This window comes from Ylistrum balloti, unplaced genomic scaffold (genome assembly GCF_031769215.1).
Source record: "Ylistrum balloti isolate Yb309-2 unplaced genomic scaffold, AGI_CSIRO_Ybal_v1 Utg369950, whole genome shotgun sequence".
Taxonomy (NCBI): Eukaryota; Metazoa; Mollusca; class Bivalvia; order Pectinida; family Pectinidae; genus Ylistrum; species Ylistrum balloti.
The window spans coordinates 234,754-252,085 of record NW_026782053.1 but is presented as its reverse complement, the minus strand read 5'-3'; the positions used below and the strand labels follow the sequence as shown (position 1 = coordinate 252,085).

The 17,332-nt window shown below is 34.0% G+C and overlaps 1 protein-coding gene across 1 annotated transcript in view; it reads left to right on the top strand.

The window, feature by feature from the left end:
* Nucleotides 1-16,156, top strand: part of LOC132547367 (rap guanine nucleotide exchange factor 4-like) — an 81,499-nt gene extending 65,343 nt beyond the window's left edge. The window contains exons 10-28 of the mRNA XM_060211127.1: nucleotides 461-537; nucleotides 1,158-1,225; nucleotides 1,877-1,955; nucleotides 2,559-2,671; nucleotides 3,713-3,798; nucleotides 4,268-4,346; nucleotides 4,548-4,701; nucleotides 5,805-5,899; nucleotides 6,187-6,317; nucleotides 6,833-6,979; nucleotides 8,303-8,400; nucleotides 9,189-9,314; nucleotides 9,457-9,635; nucleotides 11,342-11,432; nucleotides 12,521-12,659; nucleotides 14,224-14,288; nucleotides 14,657-14,711; nucleotides 15,403-15,457; nucleotides 15,853-16,156. Coding sequence (XP_060067110.1) covers nucleotides 461-537; nucleotides 1,158-1,225; nucleotides 1,877-1,955; nucleotides 2,559-2,671; nucleotides 3,713-3,798; nucleotides 4,268-4,346; nucleotides 4,548-4,701; nucleotides 5,805-5,899; nucleotides 6,187-6,317; nucleotides 6,833-6,979; nucleotides 8,303-8,400; nucleotides 9,189-9,314; nucleotides 9,457-9,635; nucleotides 11,342-11,432; nucleotides 12,521-12,659; nucleotides 14,224-14,288; nucleotides 14,657-14,711; nucleotides 15,403-15,457; nucleotides 15,853-15,925 — 1,910 coding nt within the window. The 3' untranslated portion in view covers nucleotides 15,926-16,156. The remainder of the gene's footprint in view (nucleotides 1-460; nucleotides 538-1,157; nucleotides 1,226-1,876; nucleotides 1,956-2,558; nucleotides 2,672-3,712; nucleotides 3,799-4,267; nucleotides 4,347-4,547; nucleotides 4,702-5,804; nucleotides 5,900-6,186; nucleotides 6,318-6,832; nucleotides 6,980-8,302; nucleotides 8,401-9,188; nucleotides 9,315-9,456; nucleotides 9,636-11,341; nucleotides 11,433-12,520; nucleotides 12,660-14,223; nucleotides 14,289-14,656; nucleotides 14,712-15,402; nucleotides 15,458-15,852) is intronic.
* Nucleotides 16,157-17,332: the final 1,176 nt, after the last annotated feature.

Here is a 17,332-nt window from a genome sequence, read left to right as displayed (position 1 = left end):
TATAAGTTGTGTCTCACAAGCACCTGATTTATAGCTGTAGTTTCCGAGGCTGTGTTTCTAAAGAAGTCTCGCTCAAACTGATCATTTCACTGATTTGTCAAATAGTGATACAGATATGAACTGTATTTATTTTACAACCATTGCAAAACAAACTTTCTAATTCATATCAATCACTTTTATGGGCCCACATGGAAACAGGGGAGGGGTCTTACTGTAGAAGGAAACAAAAGTACTCAGGGAAAATCCACAGGGTCAGGAAGGTGACCCCCATACCTTTTCACATCTATTCCAGGAATCGCACCCTGGATGGCTGGAAAAAAGGCATGAGCTTTACCACTGCATCATCCAACAACCCAAAAAGTGATAGTGCGCTGAGATTTGATTGTGGTATATGAAGTGTTTACAGTATTTAAGGAAGTCATTTCCTGATGTTTGACTTTGAGAAATCCTTCTGTTTCAGTGTTCAATCAAGGAGATGAAGGAAAATCCTGGTACATTATCCTAAAGGGCTCCGTCAATGTTGTTATATATGGAAGGGTAAGTTTACATATAACAGCTGAGGATTAGGTACCTGTTTTATATATAAAAGGATAATAGACAGACGTTGTCATCGACGACAAAGAGTTTGTCATAAGACGGAGCGACTTTGACAAAGTGTTTACAATTAAATGAGGCACTTATCAAAGACAGCTGATATTCATTTTCTTTGAGTTTTTCTATCGTAACGTTTTGTCATATTTATGCCAATATGTAACTGAGTAATCCAAATGGTGTTATAAAATGGTCAGGAGGGATGGACCAATGGACAAATTTTCCAGACGTTTTCCGTGGACATTTCATGGATGTTGTCCACAGACATCTCTTGGAATTTGGACAAATTTTTTTATGGACAATGGCCATGAAATGTCCATGGACACTGTCCATGTAATGTCCATGGATAATTTGTCCTAATCATCCATGGAATTTTTATGGACAATTTTCCATGGAATGGCCAAAGATTTTCCATGGAAATCATGGAAAACATACAACAAGGTGTCTGAACTGCAACCAGACTATCTTTATAGGTTCCTGTAACACAAGGTGGTGAGTGAGTAAGGCACATGCAAAGGATAAAAAATGATAGGTAAAATATATCTGATTTGTATTTCATTTTCCAGGGTGTTGTCTGCACACTGCATGAAGGAGATGACTTTGGTAAACTTGCCTTACTTAATGACGCACCAAGGTAGGAAATACATTAATTTAACCTTTAAATGTGACATGTAACCATGGCAGATGACCTTTCAACTTTTCAACCTCACTCTCACAACACTCGGCACAATCTAACATCAATGTCAGACAATTATCATGTGAGGGATATTACATTACAAAAAAATACTTAGAATAGCAGAGAGATGGAGGATCAGACCGAATGGACCAGAACGTTGGCCCTTTCTAAACAAATCATTAAAATGGAAAAGTATCATTATTGTCTTATTAGAATTTATTGGGTTTTAAAAATTGTTTTATTTATTCTCTTCCAGCTGGCCATTTAATTGACAGAATATTGATGATTTTTTTTAGTTTAAATGGCATTCAACAATTTAAAGAAAATCCAATAAACACAGAAAATATTTTCATTTTTTCAAAATTTATATAAGAGTTGCTTACTGCTATTAAGACCAAAACACATTAAGATGTGAAAAAATTACAAAAAAAACCTTTCAGTTATATCTTAATTAAGGCATATGAAATTTAAATTCCAAGTCTATAGTCTCTTAGGCCTTTTCATTTGAATGTCTCTTTTAATCATTTCAAAATCTGAAATATTTGAGTGTAAAGTTTCAGTCTCTCTCTGAAAAAAATTATCTGTTAAATGACTTTGTAACCATTTCAGAGCGGCAACCATCGTGCTCCGAGAAGATAATTGTCACTTCTTACGGGTAGATAAAGATGACTTCAACAGAATTCTGCGTGTGAGTAAAACTTATGAAAAAAGAACTTTCTCTCTTTACTCAGAAAATGAAAGAAATATTTGTTAGTCATCATTTTGATGGGAAATACTATAATTCGAGAATTTTTTACGGATATCTAATTTTTGAGAATTAAGTGACCCTTTCAAAATCATAAAAAACTCATAATAATCAAAATAAAAAAAATTGCTCTGTTTTTGTTCTTTTTATTGTAAACAAATGGGTAATAAATCTATAGAGCTTATGTACCTGCATGCAGCTGAGCACTTCTGTAATAAATAAATACTAGTTAATTTAGTTATCTGTTATGACTTGTCAGATCTCCAGTTGATGTTAAATTCTACACAAATGACCATTCTAAAGTATTCAAAGTCATCAAAAAAGGCTTTTAAAATATCAGAGACAATGAAATTGCAAAAAGTAAAACAAGTGGAAATTGCAAACGGTACATTTTTGGGATTTTCACAAAAATTGCACAGCACAAAAATATCCCTATTTGCCTCATAAGTCCTTGATTCTAAGTTTTAGAGAAGTGCCTAGGTTTATTTTCCCCAGAAGTATATGTTGTAGACATATTACAGTAGATATATATATATATATTGTCAGGATGTGGAGGCGAATACTGTACGGTTAAAGGAACATGGCAAGGATGTGTTGGTGTTGGAGAAGATTCCAATGAACAGTCAGGGACCTGACGGCACAACACAGACCCATTATAGGTAGTACTGCTTTACCGTGCTGTCGCAACATTACACCGTTAAATCTTATCTTAGTTCGTACAGACCTTAACACTAGGTAAGGTCTTTTTTTTTTTTTTTTTTGCGTTTAGCCCACTATCATCTAATGGCTGCCAGGGGACCATCTTGGATTTTGAACCATTGAATTCCTAATTCCAAACTATTTTTTTTCTAAGAATTGCTTCATTAATCCTGTTTAAATTTTCATATGTGACCTCCCCTAGGTCCCAAATTGTGTATGATAAATTTTGGGACAGATGGGGAAAAAAAACCATCTTTGATTTTAAAAGTGAAAGATTATCATTGTTATTTCTTCAGAAGCAGTAGATGGACCTTTCCCAAATTTAATTTGAAGATTCACCTTTGTTCTGTTGAATAGGATAAAGTTTTGTTTTATTTGAAAACTAAAACAACAGGCAGCCATCTTGGATGTGAAAGTTCATGCTTGTTATATGTAGGATAAATATATAGGATCCCCTTGTTGTCTAGATATGCATGTGTCAATTTTGGGATGGATTGGAAAACCAAAATAACTGACAATGCAGGTGGCAGTTTTCAGTTTTGACAGGCTGAGTTTGTTATCACTATTATCTTGAGAAAGACAAGACTGATCCTTTGATCCCTTCTGCTGCATGCATAATTTTGGAAATGGTATATAAAAACAAAATGGCCGACCAAAGGATGAAAAAGATCAGTGGAAAAAAAGATGAGGAAAATGCAACCAATAAAAGCCATATTGAATAGTGGACACCAAATTCCTGATGGGGTACACTACTGATAAATATTGAGTGTTATTTGTACAGTCCAGGGTATTGACTTTGCTTAACATTTGAACTTCACAGAAAAAAAACATTGAGTAATTGTAAACCATTCAATGTTCAAATGTGCTGAAAATTTTCCTTGTATGTCATGCATAAATGCCTTATGATAATCGGATTCTTGTTTCATACGAACAAGTTTTCTAATTTTAGAATATTCTGTGAGAATTTTTAAAGGAACAATATTTGACTAAATGTGTTGTAGATATTCTGTGATGGCTGGAACACCGGAGAAGATGCTGGAACATTTGCTGGAGACCAGTCTTGAGAGTAAAATAGAAGAGGCCACAGGTAACCTACAATACTTGACATCAGACAAAGGGTCTGTGTCAGTTCTTCTGTGATGAAATGTATTATCCAAATGTAATGTACTTAACGACAAACTCTGTTTGGACCAACAAGACAGTTTCTTCATGATCATGTCACTTAAACCAAAATTGCAGTATTCTCTTAATGTAAAAATTGCGATGAATGATAAAGAAATAGATTTTGTTGTTTAAAGACAATCTTGTATAAAGACCATCTTCTATAAAGACAATCTTCTATAAAGATAATCTTATCAATATTTTGGTGTAACTGTTAAGTGGTTTTATTTGCTGATTCAGATCTGATCTGTTTTAACGTTGTCTCCTTCTTCTACTGACATTGGCTGTTCATTTGTATATTTATATTTACATTTATGATGACCTTTGACCTGACTGACCTATGACCTCCGACCTGACTCTCACTAACTGTTACATATTTTTTGTTGTTGTTGTAGATAACTTCCTAGAAGTGTTCCTACTAACACATGTGATATTTATGCCGAGTGAGCAGCTGTGTCCGCCCCTCTTGTCCCAGTATCCTTGAATTTGAAAAATTCACAACCATAATCCCAAATTGTCTCGGATTTATTCATTTATACAGTCACAAGAATCATATAATTATTGTTATTTACATATGTGAAAGAAATAGTATGTGACCATGAAAAAAATTATATAACCATTCCATTATTTCTGGTGTAGGTAAAATTTTACCAATTGACCTTGACCTCAAAACAGCTACCATGCCAAGGTCAACCAAAAATCTGACGAAGAGGATTCAGTTGACTATGCAGTCACGCAGCGCAAGTGTGTTGTCCAGTTTGTCCAGGAATGGTTCTGTATAGCCCCGGAGAGCTTCAAGGAGGATGCCTCTATCAGAGAATTCTTACATGTAACTAATTAAAGGGGGGATAACTCTTCTCAAATACGGAAAAGCCAAGAGTCACAATATTTGGCCATTAGCATTTAACCATTGAACTTCAGTCTGATTATCTATCTGGCACCGTGATTGCATTCATATTGACAATAAATACAATTTGACAGACGTCCATTATATTTACATTTCAAATAATATTTTAAACAGTGTCCTGTCTTTTTTTTTAATTGAAAATTGTTTTCTTCACTTTAAGTTTACACACCTTTTCAAAAATCATAATCAGGTAAATGTTTGTCCTAAAGCTATGCTGCATGGTATCTGAGGGGAAGTGCAAAGCATTGATGTAACATTGATCAACATGATGCCAAAATGATGTCATGTTATTGTTTTGTGGTCCAGACTGCATCTATACTCTGGCTAGTAAAATCCAGATTTAATCCAGAGTTGATGGGAGGCCAACATACAAAATGTAAATATACTGTGATGAAAGGTTTTCAGGTTTGCACAAACGCGTGACCTTTACCCTTCAGTTCAAATGAATTATACTTATATATGTTGAAGATCAGATAGGAAAAATGTGTCAAATCTGGCAAATATAAACTGCAGATGAAAAGGGCATCACCTACTACAATATCAGTAGAATTATCAGTGAATGAAGTCAATCTGAGGGTACCTTATAGTGTATCAACAGTGTACAACAATACAAGATTCTGCAAATTGATTAAAAGCAAAGCACCATCAACAACAATAGCTGTCCTCAGTATAACTGATGTTGTACTGTTAATCAAAAAGCTTGTGTAATATATATATATTGTAATACAAAAAGAAAGAGTTTAAAATCATTACTTGTGTTATACATATGTAAAATGATGGTTATGAAATATCTTAGCTCAATGAAATTAATTCAGCTTTCTATTTTGTTTTTAACACTTGCATATTAAAAGCAAAACTTTACAGAACACACAAATATAAATTAAAACAGCTGAAAAATCAATCTGGAGCAAATTTAAACAAGTTTTGTTATTTTCGGTAATTACAAAAGTGACAATATACAGCAATTCTGACAGAGTTATGTCCCTTTAGGTTTTTCACTCAAGAAATTTTTCTCATGTTGTCAGAAACTGCATGAATCCCTGAAGGCTGATTGTACTGAATATCCGTCCCTTTTACAAGAACTTACAACTCTTGAAGACATCATAAAATGTGACAAAGGGTATGTAACAACAGAAATTCAGAGGAATTTTCCGATTTCTTGTGATTCAATTGTAATAGAAAGTGAACAGGGGAAAAGATCCTTTTGTTAAAGAACAAAATATCTCATACAACAGTGGACATCAAAACTCCACTGTGATCTCTTTACATGAATATAAATTTTTTCATGTTGTTTCTTTTAATTTTAATATTGCACATTCTCTAATTTACTTGTGTAAATAAAATTTCATTGTTTAGAACTTTTTGAAAAAAATTGTCCAATACAGAATGTTCTTTGTTATTCCACAGTCCTGTTCAAGTAGAAAAGCCGAGCAAGCGCAGAATTTCTCCGACTGTCATTCTCACACGCAGATTTTCTAAAGAGAATATGACGGATACGCCATTAACGAGACGACGACCAATCAAATCGGACGATGAAAGTAATGTATTCCTGTTTGACTGCTACACATTGTGTTACTTTTGAGAGTCAATTTTAATTTCTTTTAGTAGACTTCATTGATGTTACAATTGTACATCTACAATTCGTGTGCCGAGCATTGTGGTATTGTTTGTAAGTCTGCAATTTCATTTCCAGTAATTATCTCAGAATTTGTGTTTCTACAGATAACAGAATTTTTACATTGTGATATAATCTTATCAAAAAATCATAGATGTGAATGAATGTTTGACATGTTCCAATGTCAAGGTTACTGTTTCTTAAAATAGTAGAGTTAAATTATAAATTATGATAGTAAGGCACATCCTGACATTATAAAAAGATTTACAATGTTAAAAATACTGACAGTGCAAAAAAAATTGAAAAAAGGAATAATTTACTCTCTCATGATAGAAGGTTCATTTGATTTAGGTCACTGTTGCTATAAATAGAATTAAATGTTGGGGAGTGGTAAACATTATGGAGACCACAATGTTAACCTATATTTTTATATTACAGATGTGTTTAAGGTGTACTGTGCTGACCATACATACACCACACTACGACTACCAATGGGCAGTACCGCCAAGGACGTCATACTTCTAGCCCGTGATAAGTTGTGCCTTGGGAATGACCTTGTCCTATGTGAGGTCAAATCTACTGGAGGTCAGTTCATTGAAGAGACAGAAAAATGTTGAAATTCATTGCACCCAGAGTTACATATTTTCAAAAGATAATAGTTTTAAAATTTTGGTCTGAAAGTCATGTTCACTGATCACGATTTTTTTGATACGGAGTGTCTTTAGGAATTTTCATCATCACTTTGCCTCAGACCTCAGTAGGTTGGCAGATAAGTTTAAAATCAAAATCTTTTCCAAAATAACAATTGTTTTTCCTCATGTCCATGCAGTTACTTATAGGAATATGATATATCTGGTTTATTTCACTCCAACATCATAAATTTGTTCAATATTAGAGTAAAACCTGTCTACAGAGGCCAAACAAGGAAGCAGAGGAAAATGGCCTTTATACACAGGTGGTGTTTATATAGAAGTTTAAAACGTTTTACTTAGGGATTCAAAAAAGTGGCTTTTATGGACATGCTGCTTCTGTATAAGGAAAATGGCCTTTATACACAGGTGGTGTTTATATAGAGGTTCTAATTATTATGAAACGTTTTACTTAGGGATTCAAAAAAGTGGCTTTTATGGACATGCTGCTTCTGTATAAGGGTTTGATCGTATATTGATTTATTACTGATATTATCATGATTGGTTTTTGTAGATACGATTGTATTTGAAACAGAGTTAGAATTTGATTAATCCTACACAATGATATCATGCATTCTGACTACATTCTGATTACATTTATGTGACACAGTGATGAAATCTCTAGCAAGTCTCTAAGGAAGGGCACTGTGGAGTCTTCATCACATTTTTATAGGAAGGGAGACCACTCTTGTAGAGTTCTATCAAATAATGTTGTTGGGAGTGAATTGGTAGTAAATGGTATATTGATTCATGTTAATATAATGTTAAGTTTACTTAGAAACCTGTTGATGAATTCATGTAAGTTAAATATGCAGAAATGTCAATCTGTTTTTGAAAATTCATCATGTTCAGGCATGATAGACACAAACCATAGTTTGACTAAAGTCGGGGTTTGAGGTGTGTGGTTCATTGCTCCCTACCTGTGATGGTTTGTGTTTCTAAGGAAGCTGAGAAACAGACTGGTCTGTGCTGATATGGTTATGATCTTTGGACACTTTACCCCAATAACTTTGTATGACATGTGTTACATGCATGCATGTTGTTCAGTGATGTAGCTGCTAGTTATTACAAAGAGACCCCTCGTCAAAAGAGCCCTGGCTGTTCAAGGGGCGATAATTACAACAAAACAAAATGAATTGATTAAATCATTGTCATTCTTTGAAAAGTTTGCAGAATTGTATAAGAATAAAAAAACTGTGTAAGATATAATTATTTTCAGAACGTCTGATATTGAAAGACAACGACTTGTGTATCACCACTTCTTTAAGTGTGAATGGACAACTATTCATTGCCCCCCGGGAACACATCGACGCACTGGTAAGTATTATAGCTGCTCTGTTCTTTACAAGACTGTTGAATGACAAACATAAACATGTGTTTGTACAGACTGTAATAGTTGTATGACAGACCTCATTACTAGAAAAGAATATAAAAAAGCAGGCAATATTTTCATGTTTGTATGACCTGTGTGTGATTGTAATTTTTTATGACATTTGTGTGGCTGTAATTTTTATGACCTTTGTGTGATTGTAATTTTTATTACCTTTGTGTGGTTGCAATTTTTATGACCTTTGTGTGGTTGCAATTTTTATGACCTTTGTGTGGTTGCAATTTTTATGACCTTTGTGTGGTTGTAATTTTATATGACCTTTGTGTGATTGTAATTTGCGATGACTTTTGTGTGATTGTAATTTTCAATGACCTTTGTTTGATTGTAATTTTTATGACCTTTGTGTGATTGTAATTTTGTATGACCCCTGTATGATTGTATGTTTGTATTACCTCTGTGTGATTGTATGTTTGTATTACCTCTGTATGGTTGTACGTTTGAATGACCTCTGTATGGTTGAATGTTTGTATGACCCCTGTATGGTTGTATGTTTGAATGACCCCTGTATGGTTGTATGTTTGAATGACCCCAGTATAACTGTAATGTTGTATGTTTATATGACCTCTGTATGGTTGTATGTTTATATGACCTCTGTATGGTTGTTTGTTTATATGACCTCTGTATGGTTGTATGTTTATATGACCTCTGTATGGTTGTAATACTTGTATGTCTGTATGACCTCTGTATGATTGTAATTTGTATGTTTGTATGACAGACACCATTACCAGAACAGGATGGTCCTACAACAGGCACCATGGCTGTGTTTGAGATGATGAGCACAAAAGAAGTAGCCTATTACATGACACTGTATGACTGGGAACTGCTGGTCTATGTGGACGAGGTAAGATCAAAATCGGAATATAACACTACATCATAATTTCTTGTTTCATATTTCATTTTGTTGGTGCATGGTTCATTTTTATCCAAAAAATTTTCTTTTATAGAAAGAAAAATTTGTGATTTTGAGTTACTTGATCTTGCAGTATGAGCTCATCTATCAAGTGTTTGGTCGCCACACTTTTGGCAAGATTACCTCAAACCTAGACGTGCTGCTACGTCGCTTCAACGAAGTCCAGTTCTGGGTCATCACAGAAATGGTACTAGCCCAGAATGTCAGTAAACGGGTACAGCTGCTGAGGAAATTCATCAAGCTAGCATCTCAGTGAGTGATGAACACTAACGAAATTCAGAGTTCAAATTTATAATCTTCATTTACCATTAGGAATTGTAAAAAATATTGTAGATTTTATCATGTGAAGTTACTAAATAAACTTCTAAGTTTTTTTTTATAATTTTATAAAATTAAATTTTAAGTCGCGCAGAATGTCTGTCTTTGTATATTTTCACCCGAGTAACACTCAGCTGTCTCCTACAATTACTAAGTGTGTAGAGTATGATTACTGCCTCGGAGTCATGTACAGTTGAGTCAAATTTAGGGCCTCGTACAAAAGTGCTCCTGCCCTATAGTATTCACAGTTTCTGTCTATCTGTCCATCAGCACTTTTGTTTCTATGATATAAGTTGAGTTTCCTTGGGTCGATCAAGCTCAAATTTCATTGAAAATGCTTTCATGGGATTGATTTTCATCTTCAAAAGTCAAAGGTCAAGGTTATTGTTACTATTAATAGAAAAATCAGTTTCCCTGCTATAACTCAAGTTTGCTTTGGCCAGTCAAACTCAAACCTCATACAACGATTCCTTTTTAAAATGGCTTGCTTTGGATCGCTTTTGAGTCCCAGGGTCAATGGTCCAGATTACTGTTACTCTAAGAAGAAAATTAGTTTCTGTGATGTAACTGGGATTCCCTTGGGCCAAAGAAATTCAAACTCCATGCAGTGATTTCTTATTGAAAATGTTTGCGAGGGATTACATTTCATACCCAGAAGTCAAAGGTTGAGGTATTGTTGCAATAATGGAAAATTTATTTTGTTGACTGACTTGAGTTTGCGGTAGCCAATCTAACTCAAACTTGATACAATGCTTCTTTACTAAAAGTGTTTAATTTAGATAGATTGCCATTCAGGTCTATAGGTTAAAGGTCACTGTAACTATGAGTTAAAATCAGTTTCTGTCTGATAACTAGAGTTGGCTTGCCCAATCTAAATCAAACTTCCTACAATGCTTCCTTACCAAAAGTGCTTGCTTGGGATATTTTTTTTATATCCCAAGTTCTAAGGTCAAGGTCACTGTTATTTTGAATTTTAAAAAATTCAGATTGTTGGACATGTTTGTTATTATGTTGTTTCATGACAGTCTTTCTTGACTTTTGTGGCAGAGTGTACTTATGGTTTTGTCTGTTATCTGTCAGTCTTGGGTATGTGTCTAAGGGTGGGTTGGTGATGATTTGAAAACTAGTTAACGTCTTTTCTGTTAATGTCATTTATATTGACTAAAAGTTTAGTGAGTTGAGCAGCAGATGTGCACAGAACTTGGTCCAGAGTCAAGGCTATAGGTCAGATATGGCTATCTTACAGCTCAACCAAGGTCGTAGGTCAGATATAGCTATCTAGCACCTCAACCTTGTGTTCATTTTCAAATACTCATGGGAGATGTATCAATGTCAGTCCAACACCTGTTGATGTATCAACTGTATATCTAGCATGTAAATTATGAAAAATGTGCATACAGTAGAACCTTGTTATCTTTACACAAAACATTCGAACTCACTTAAATCGAATACATGATTATCAGAAAGTTTTCTCATGGTCCTGCCGAATTCAAGATAACGAGGTTTGACAGTATTTACTACATAAAATTGAGGTTTTATCATTTGTTTGCAGTATATTATAAAAGCTAACTGTGCACTTCATTGTTGGATTTATCTTTCTAAAGAAGATGTGACTGTTTATTTGTTTATATCATTTACAGCTGTAAGGAGTACCAGAATTTAAACTCATTCTTTGCCATTGTGATGGGACTTAGTAACATTGCTGTCAGCAGGTTGTCACAGACATGGGAGGTAACTCACTTGGCAGAATTATTTTATGTAAATGTAGACCTGTAGAAATGGCACACCTATCAAATTTGGTTTGAAACAAACATTATTTTTAAGTCCACCATTATCAATCAGATGGTGGGCAATTCAAATCACCCTACATCTGTGGTCCGTGGTCAGCCTGTCGTCTGTCTGTTGTTTGTCCATTCATCATCTGTCCGTCTGTCTGTAAACAATTTTTGTTATCACTATTTCTTTAAAAGTACTGGATGGATCTATCTCAAATTTCGTATATAGGTTTCCCTCGGTCCCTAATTGTGCCCGTTTGATTTTGAGATTGATCAGAAAATTAAAATGCCAGACAGTAGGACTTTTTCAATGAACTTTGTAATGGCTATTTCTTGAAAAGCACTTGATGGATCTCTTTCAAATTTTATATGTATGTTCCCCTTGGTCTTCAATTGTGCCCATTTAATATTAGGACTGATCAGAAAAACAAAATGGCCTATTTCTTAGAAGTACTGAATGGATCTCTCTCAAATTTCATATGCATGTTCCCTCTGGACTATATTTATGTCTGTTTGATTTTGAGATTTGATCAGAATAAACAAAATAGCTTCCAGATGGCCATTTTGGACTTGGCAGGTAAAGATTACCTTTGCTATTTCTACAAAGAAATGTTCAAATTTTGTATCATTAAGAGCAAAACCAGAGGAGAAAAGAAGGGAAAAGATCCAACTTTCAAAGAGCAAATAAAGATCAAACAATGGTGGGCACCAAGATTTGTCTGGGATCTCTTGTTATGTATAATAAAGGTTTTAGATCCTGTGAAATCACAAAATTTTCTCAGAATGCCCATTTCCTGGTTTTTCAATAATTACTGTTACATAGACATTTTATTTAATTGATAGACATTGTTTGAAAAGCTACTTGTATAAATTTTAACAGTTTTAAAATTCATTTATGGACATCGAAATTCACAGGTTAGATAAGAGATTCTGAGGACCATTTAAACTTACTAATTTCTCTGTAGTTTTTATATTATCTGTCTTGATTTATTATTAAGATGAAAAATCTTGTCTCTACACACTTATAAATGTTTTGTGCTGTAGAAGCTGCCCAGTAAGTTTAAGAAGATGTTTGCTGAATTTGAGACACTGATGGACCCCTCAAGGAATCACCGTGTATACAGATTGACTGTGGCTAAACTTGCCGCACCCATCATCCCATTTATGCCTCTTCTGATGAAAGGTCAGTATTCAACAAGTGAAAATTTACAACACAGTGTTGTGTGTAGAGGAGACTAATGGTGGAGCAGTTGTATACAGTAAATTTCAAAGTTCAGATAAGATCTTAAAATTTATGTTAAGACCTTTTGAATATTTTTCATCTTGTCTTTTTTTTTTATTTTTGTGGACGTCTTTTGCTGATGTTGTGATTTTTCTGTGTGACTTTGCTTTCTGGTTGTACTTAGCAATACACAAAATTTCATTTCTTAGAGAAATACTCTTCTGTTTTCATTGCTGAGAGAGATACTGTTTATGTTTTCTGTTGCTGAGAGAGATACTGAAATGTTTTCGTTGCAGAACTATTATGATTCCCATTGCTGAGAGAGATACCATTATGATTCCCATTGTTGAGAGAGATACCATTATGATTCCCATTGTTGAGAGAGATACCATTATGATTCCCATTGTTGAGAGAGATACCATTATGATTCCCATTGTTGAGAGATACCATTATGATTCCCATTGTTGAGAGAGATACCATTGTTGAGAGAGATGATTCCCATTGTTGAGAGAGATACCATTATGATTCCCATTGTTGAGAGAGATACCATTATGATTCCCATTGTTGAGAGAGATACCATTATGATTCCCATTGTTGAGAGAGATACCATTATGATTCCCATTGTTGAGAGAGATACCATTATGATTCCCATTGTTGAGAGAGATACCATTATGATTCCCATTGTTGAGAGAGATACCATTATGATTCCCATTGTTGAGAGAGATACTATTATGATTCCCATTGTTGAGAGAGATACCATTATGATTCCCATTGTTGAGAGAGATACCATTATGATTCCCATTGTTGAGAGAGATACTGTTATGTTTCCCATTGTTGAGAGAGATACAATTATGATTCCCATTGTTGAGAGAGATACCATTATGATTCCCATTGTTGAGAGAGATACAATTATGATTTCCATTGTTGAGAGAGATACCATTATGATTCCCATTGCTGAGAGAGATACCATTATGATTCCCATTGTTGAGAGAGATACCATTATGATTCCCATTGTTGAGAGAGATACTGTTATGTTTCTGTTGCTGAGAGAGATACTGTTATGATTCCCATTGCTGAGAGAGATACCATTATGATTCCCATTGTTGAGAGAGATACTATTATGATTCCCATTGTTGAGAGAGATACCATTATGATTCCCATTGTTGAGAGAGATACCATTATGATTCCCATTGTTGAGAGAGATACCATTATGATTCCCATTGTTGAGAGAGATACCATTATGATTGTTGAGAGAGATACCATTCCCATTGTTGAGAGAGATACCATTATGATTCCCATTGTTGAGAGAGATACCATTATGATTCCCATTGTTGAGAGAGATACCATTATGATTCCCATTGTTGAGAGAGATACCATTATGATTCCCATTGTTGAGAGAGATACCATTATGGTTCCCATTGTTGAGAGAGATACCATTATGGTTCCCATTGTTGAGAGAGATACCATTGAGAGAAGATGAAGATGTTGGAAGACTTTAGATTTTTTTCCATGTCTTTGGTTACAGATTTAACATTTACTCACGAAGGAAACAAAACTTATTTTGATGGATTGGTGAATTTTGAAAAAATGGTAAGTAAATTATTGCAACTGTGATTTTTAAAATGAGATATTGTGATGGTCAATTTCAATATCCCAGACTTTTAAAATTACAGGTACATGACCAATGTGTTTATGTATATAATTGATAAACTTGAAATAAATAGTTTATATATACTAGAAACATAAATTCAGTAAACACATTTGTTAGCTCACCTGGCCCAAAGGAAAGTTTGCAAAAAGAAATGACCTTGACCCATAGTCAAGTTCACAGGGGTCAAATGTGTTTAAACGTGGAACATATGCACAGATATAGTACTGTTGGTCATAAAGATCCAGGTGAGCGATACAGGCCCTCTGGGCCTCTTGTTTTGACCTAACATGTTTATTTTTCATTGCAGCACATGATAGCCCAGACTATGAGAACTGTACGATTCTGTAAAAGTCAGCAGTTAGGTTTGTGTCCTTCTTTTCCTAAATCAATTTATCTTTAAACATCACTATACAGAGTAATTTCCCCTGTCAAAAATTCACCCTAACCTGTAACGCTGGGTACCTGGGTAACTTCCTATTGTAAATTTTTCCATTCCAGACAAAGTATGTTTATACAGCTGTGTCATATTCTTTATAATCAACCTAAGTAACTTCCTATGGTAATTTTTTCCATTCCATGATAAAGCATGTCTATACAGCTGTATCATGTTCTGTATAATCAGTGACAAATGTTGCAATACAGTGAAGAAAGAGTGTTTAAGAATAAGAAAAGAGGGAATTATCAGTACATTTTGGAGAATTTCCAACCTTTTTATGGAGACATATAGAGTTTCAAGGTTCTCCGTCCATCCTGTCCTGTCATGTTCTGTTGTGTCCTGATCCTAATTAGAGTCACATCTTGAGAATCTCCCCTCACATTTGGCTCATATTTACCCTATAGTATCATAACATTATATCCTACACAGTATCATATCAAAGTGATCAAAGGTCAAGGTTAAAGGTGCAAGGTCATTGTGACAGCTTCTGCAGATTGATCAAACAATAGTACTTTCATATGAACTTAAGTTTATGTATGGAAGCAGAAAGATTCAATTACATTTTCTATTTTTTGTAGAAATCAAATTTAATGGTATATGTATTGTTGAAATTCTAGATTTGGATGCACCAACGTCGTTGAAGTGTTCATCAGAAGTTATTGAGTACATCAGGTAAGTTTCAAATGTATTGTTATTTTTCTCCTACATTAATATACTGGTTTAAGAAATACATTTTTATGCTCCCTAAAGGATTGCTATGTTGTTAGACACAGGGGAATTTATAGATTGTAGGAGCTTTTTGTTATGTAACTCAAAAGTAAGTTTCAATTATAACTTAAACTAACCTGCATGATAATCAGTTGATAGAATTCAAACTTCTAAAATGTTTTGACAGAAAATTAATTTCAGCTTATCTCTTTAGACTTGTTTGAAATTCAAAATATGTTTAAAATACCCCCAAGTATTCAACCCATGCTTAGTGCATTTTTATTTTGACTCATCAAGAAACTATGATGATTTTCCATTTATAAAGATTGTGGTAGTAAGTAATGGTTTTACTATTCCAGAAATCTTCGTGTGATAGATAACCAGAGATTACTAACGCAATTCTCTTACAAGTTAGAACCTCGGAGGACTTGACACTGTTTAGGGTAATGAAATGGTTGGAGATACAGTGACCTACAGGTTGCCTAGGGTCAGTCCTTCAAACATGGACCTGTGTGTTCTGTGCCAGGACTGGGGACCACTCAGCTAGGATGTGACGCAAGCCTTGAAAATTCAAGGTCAAATGAAGATTTGGTGTTAAGCGAGTGGTGTGACCTTGGTGTCTTGTGAAGGTGTTTGTTATGTTGTCTGTCAAGGAGACTGGAATGTGCAAATGTATCAGTCATCATAATTGTGCCGTTTTGAACCAAATTTAAAAAAAACATTCCGAACACAATAGTGTGATGACGAATCATTGCAATGAAGGGTTCAGACCCTGTGAAAGAAAACTTCGCCAAGGTAACACAGGAAGACCCGCGAGAAAGACTACCTGCCAAAATTAATTGAATGCTTGATAATCCCACATGGGTTGTCATACAGTCCATGAAGAGTTGGACAGCTCTTTATTAGCTTCTAATATTAACTTGATACACTTCTTTAAGGGGAGACTACTCAAGTATTTCTAACTCGGTGAATTTGAATAACAGTTTTCACATTCAGACAGAACTTTTGATTAAAGCATTAATTATAGAAAAGTTATAGACTTCAATAATTGTTCAGGCTGATCATGCCAGGTTTTCTGTTTAAAATACGTTCCATTTTCTTATTTTTTTGAGGTCAATTTAGAACATTAAGAATACTATTTATATTCAAGTTTAAAAACACCTAGTTGATGTCCAGATTGTGTATAAACATGATTTTTTGGTTTCGAGGATGTTCCTGACTGACACTGTACTGTTCCAGTATGATGTCAACAATGTTCATTTTGATGGAAGTGTGCAATGAATGTTTCTACCTTACCCCAATATATCCAGAGAGGATTTTATTTTTCCAAAACTTATTTATGTATAAAACGTACAGGACTGATTTAAAAAAAAAAATAGAAATATTTATTCCAAGTTTTGATATTGATAATTTCTGAATGCTTTCAAATTTTTGGTTTGAGTCATTATGAATTGTATACCTACCAAAATGTACATTTGTCTTTTATTTTTGTTATTTCATTTTCCTTGGTACATAAATTGTTTACTTTTTCTTATTGTTTTTGCATGTGAGATTTGTTTTTGGAGAGAGGTAAACAGTTGCTATTGTTTTAATATTTTCAAACTTTAGTTTCATCATATTCTAATTTTTTTTATTTTCTTTCTTTCATGCTATCTTTATGAATTTGTGATAAATGAATTGCTCATTTCATAAAATCATTTAAATTTTCCATGGAAGGAAACATCAACATTCCTGTATATCAGATGTTAAGGATAGTCGTGTTTTTTAAAATTTGATGTGATGCGACAAGTTAATTTGTGATATAAACAGATGTATTGATAAAAACCTACAATATATATA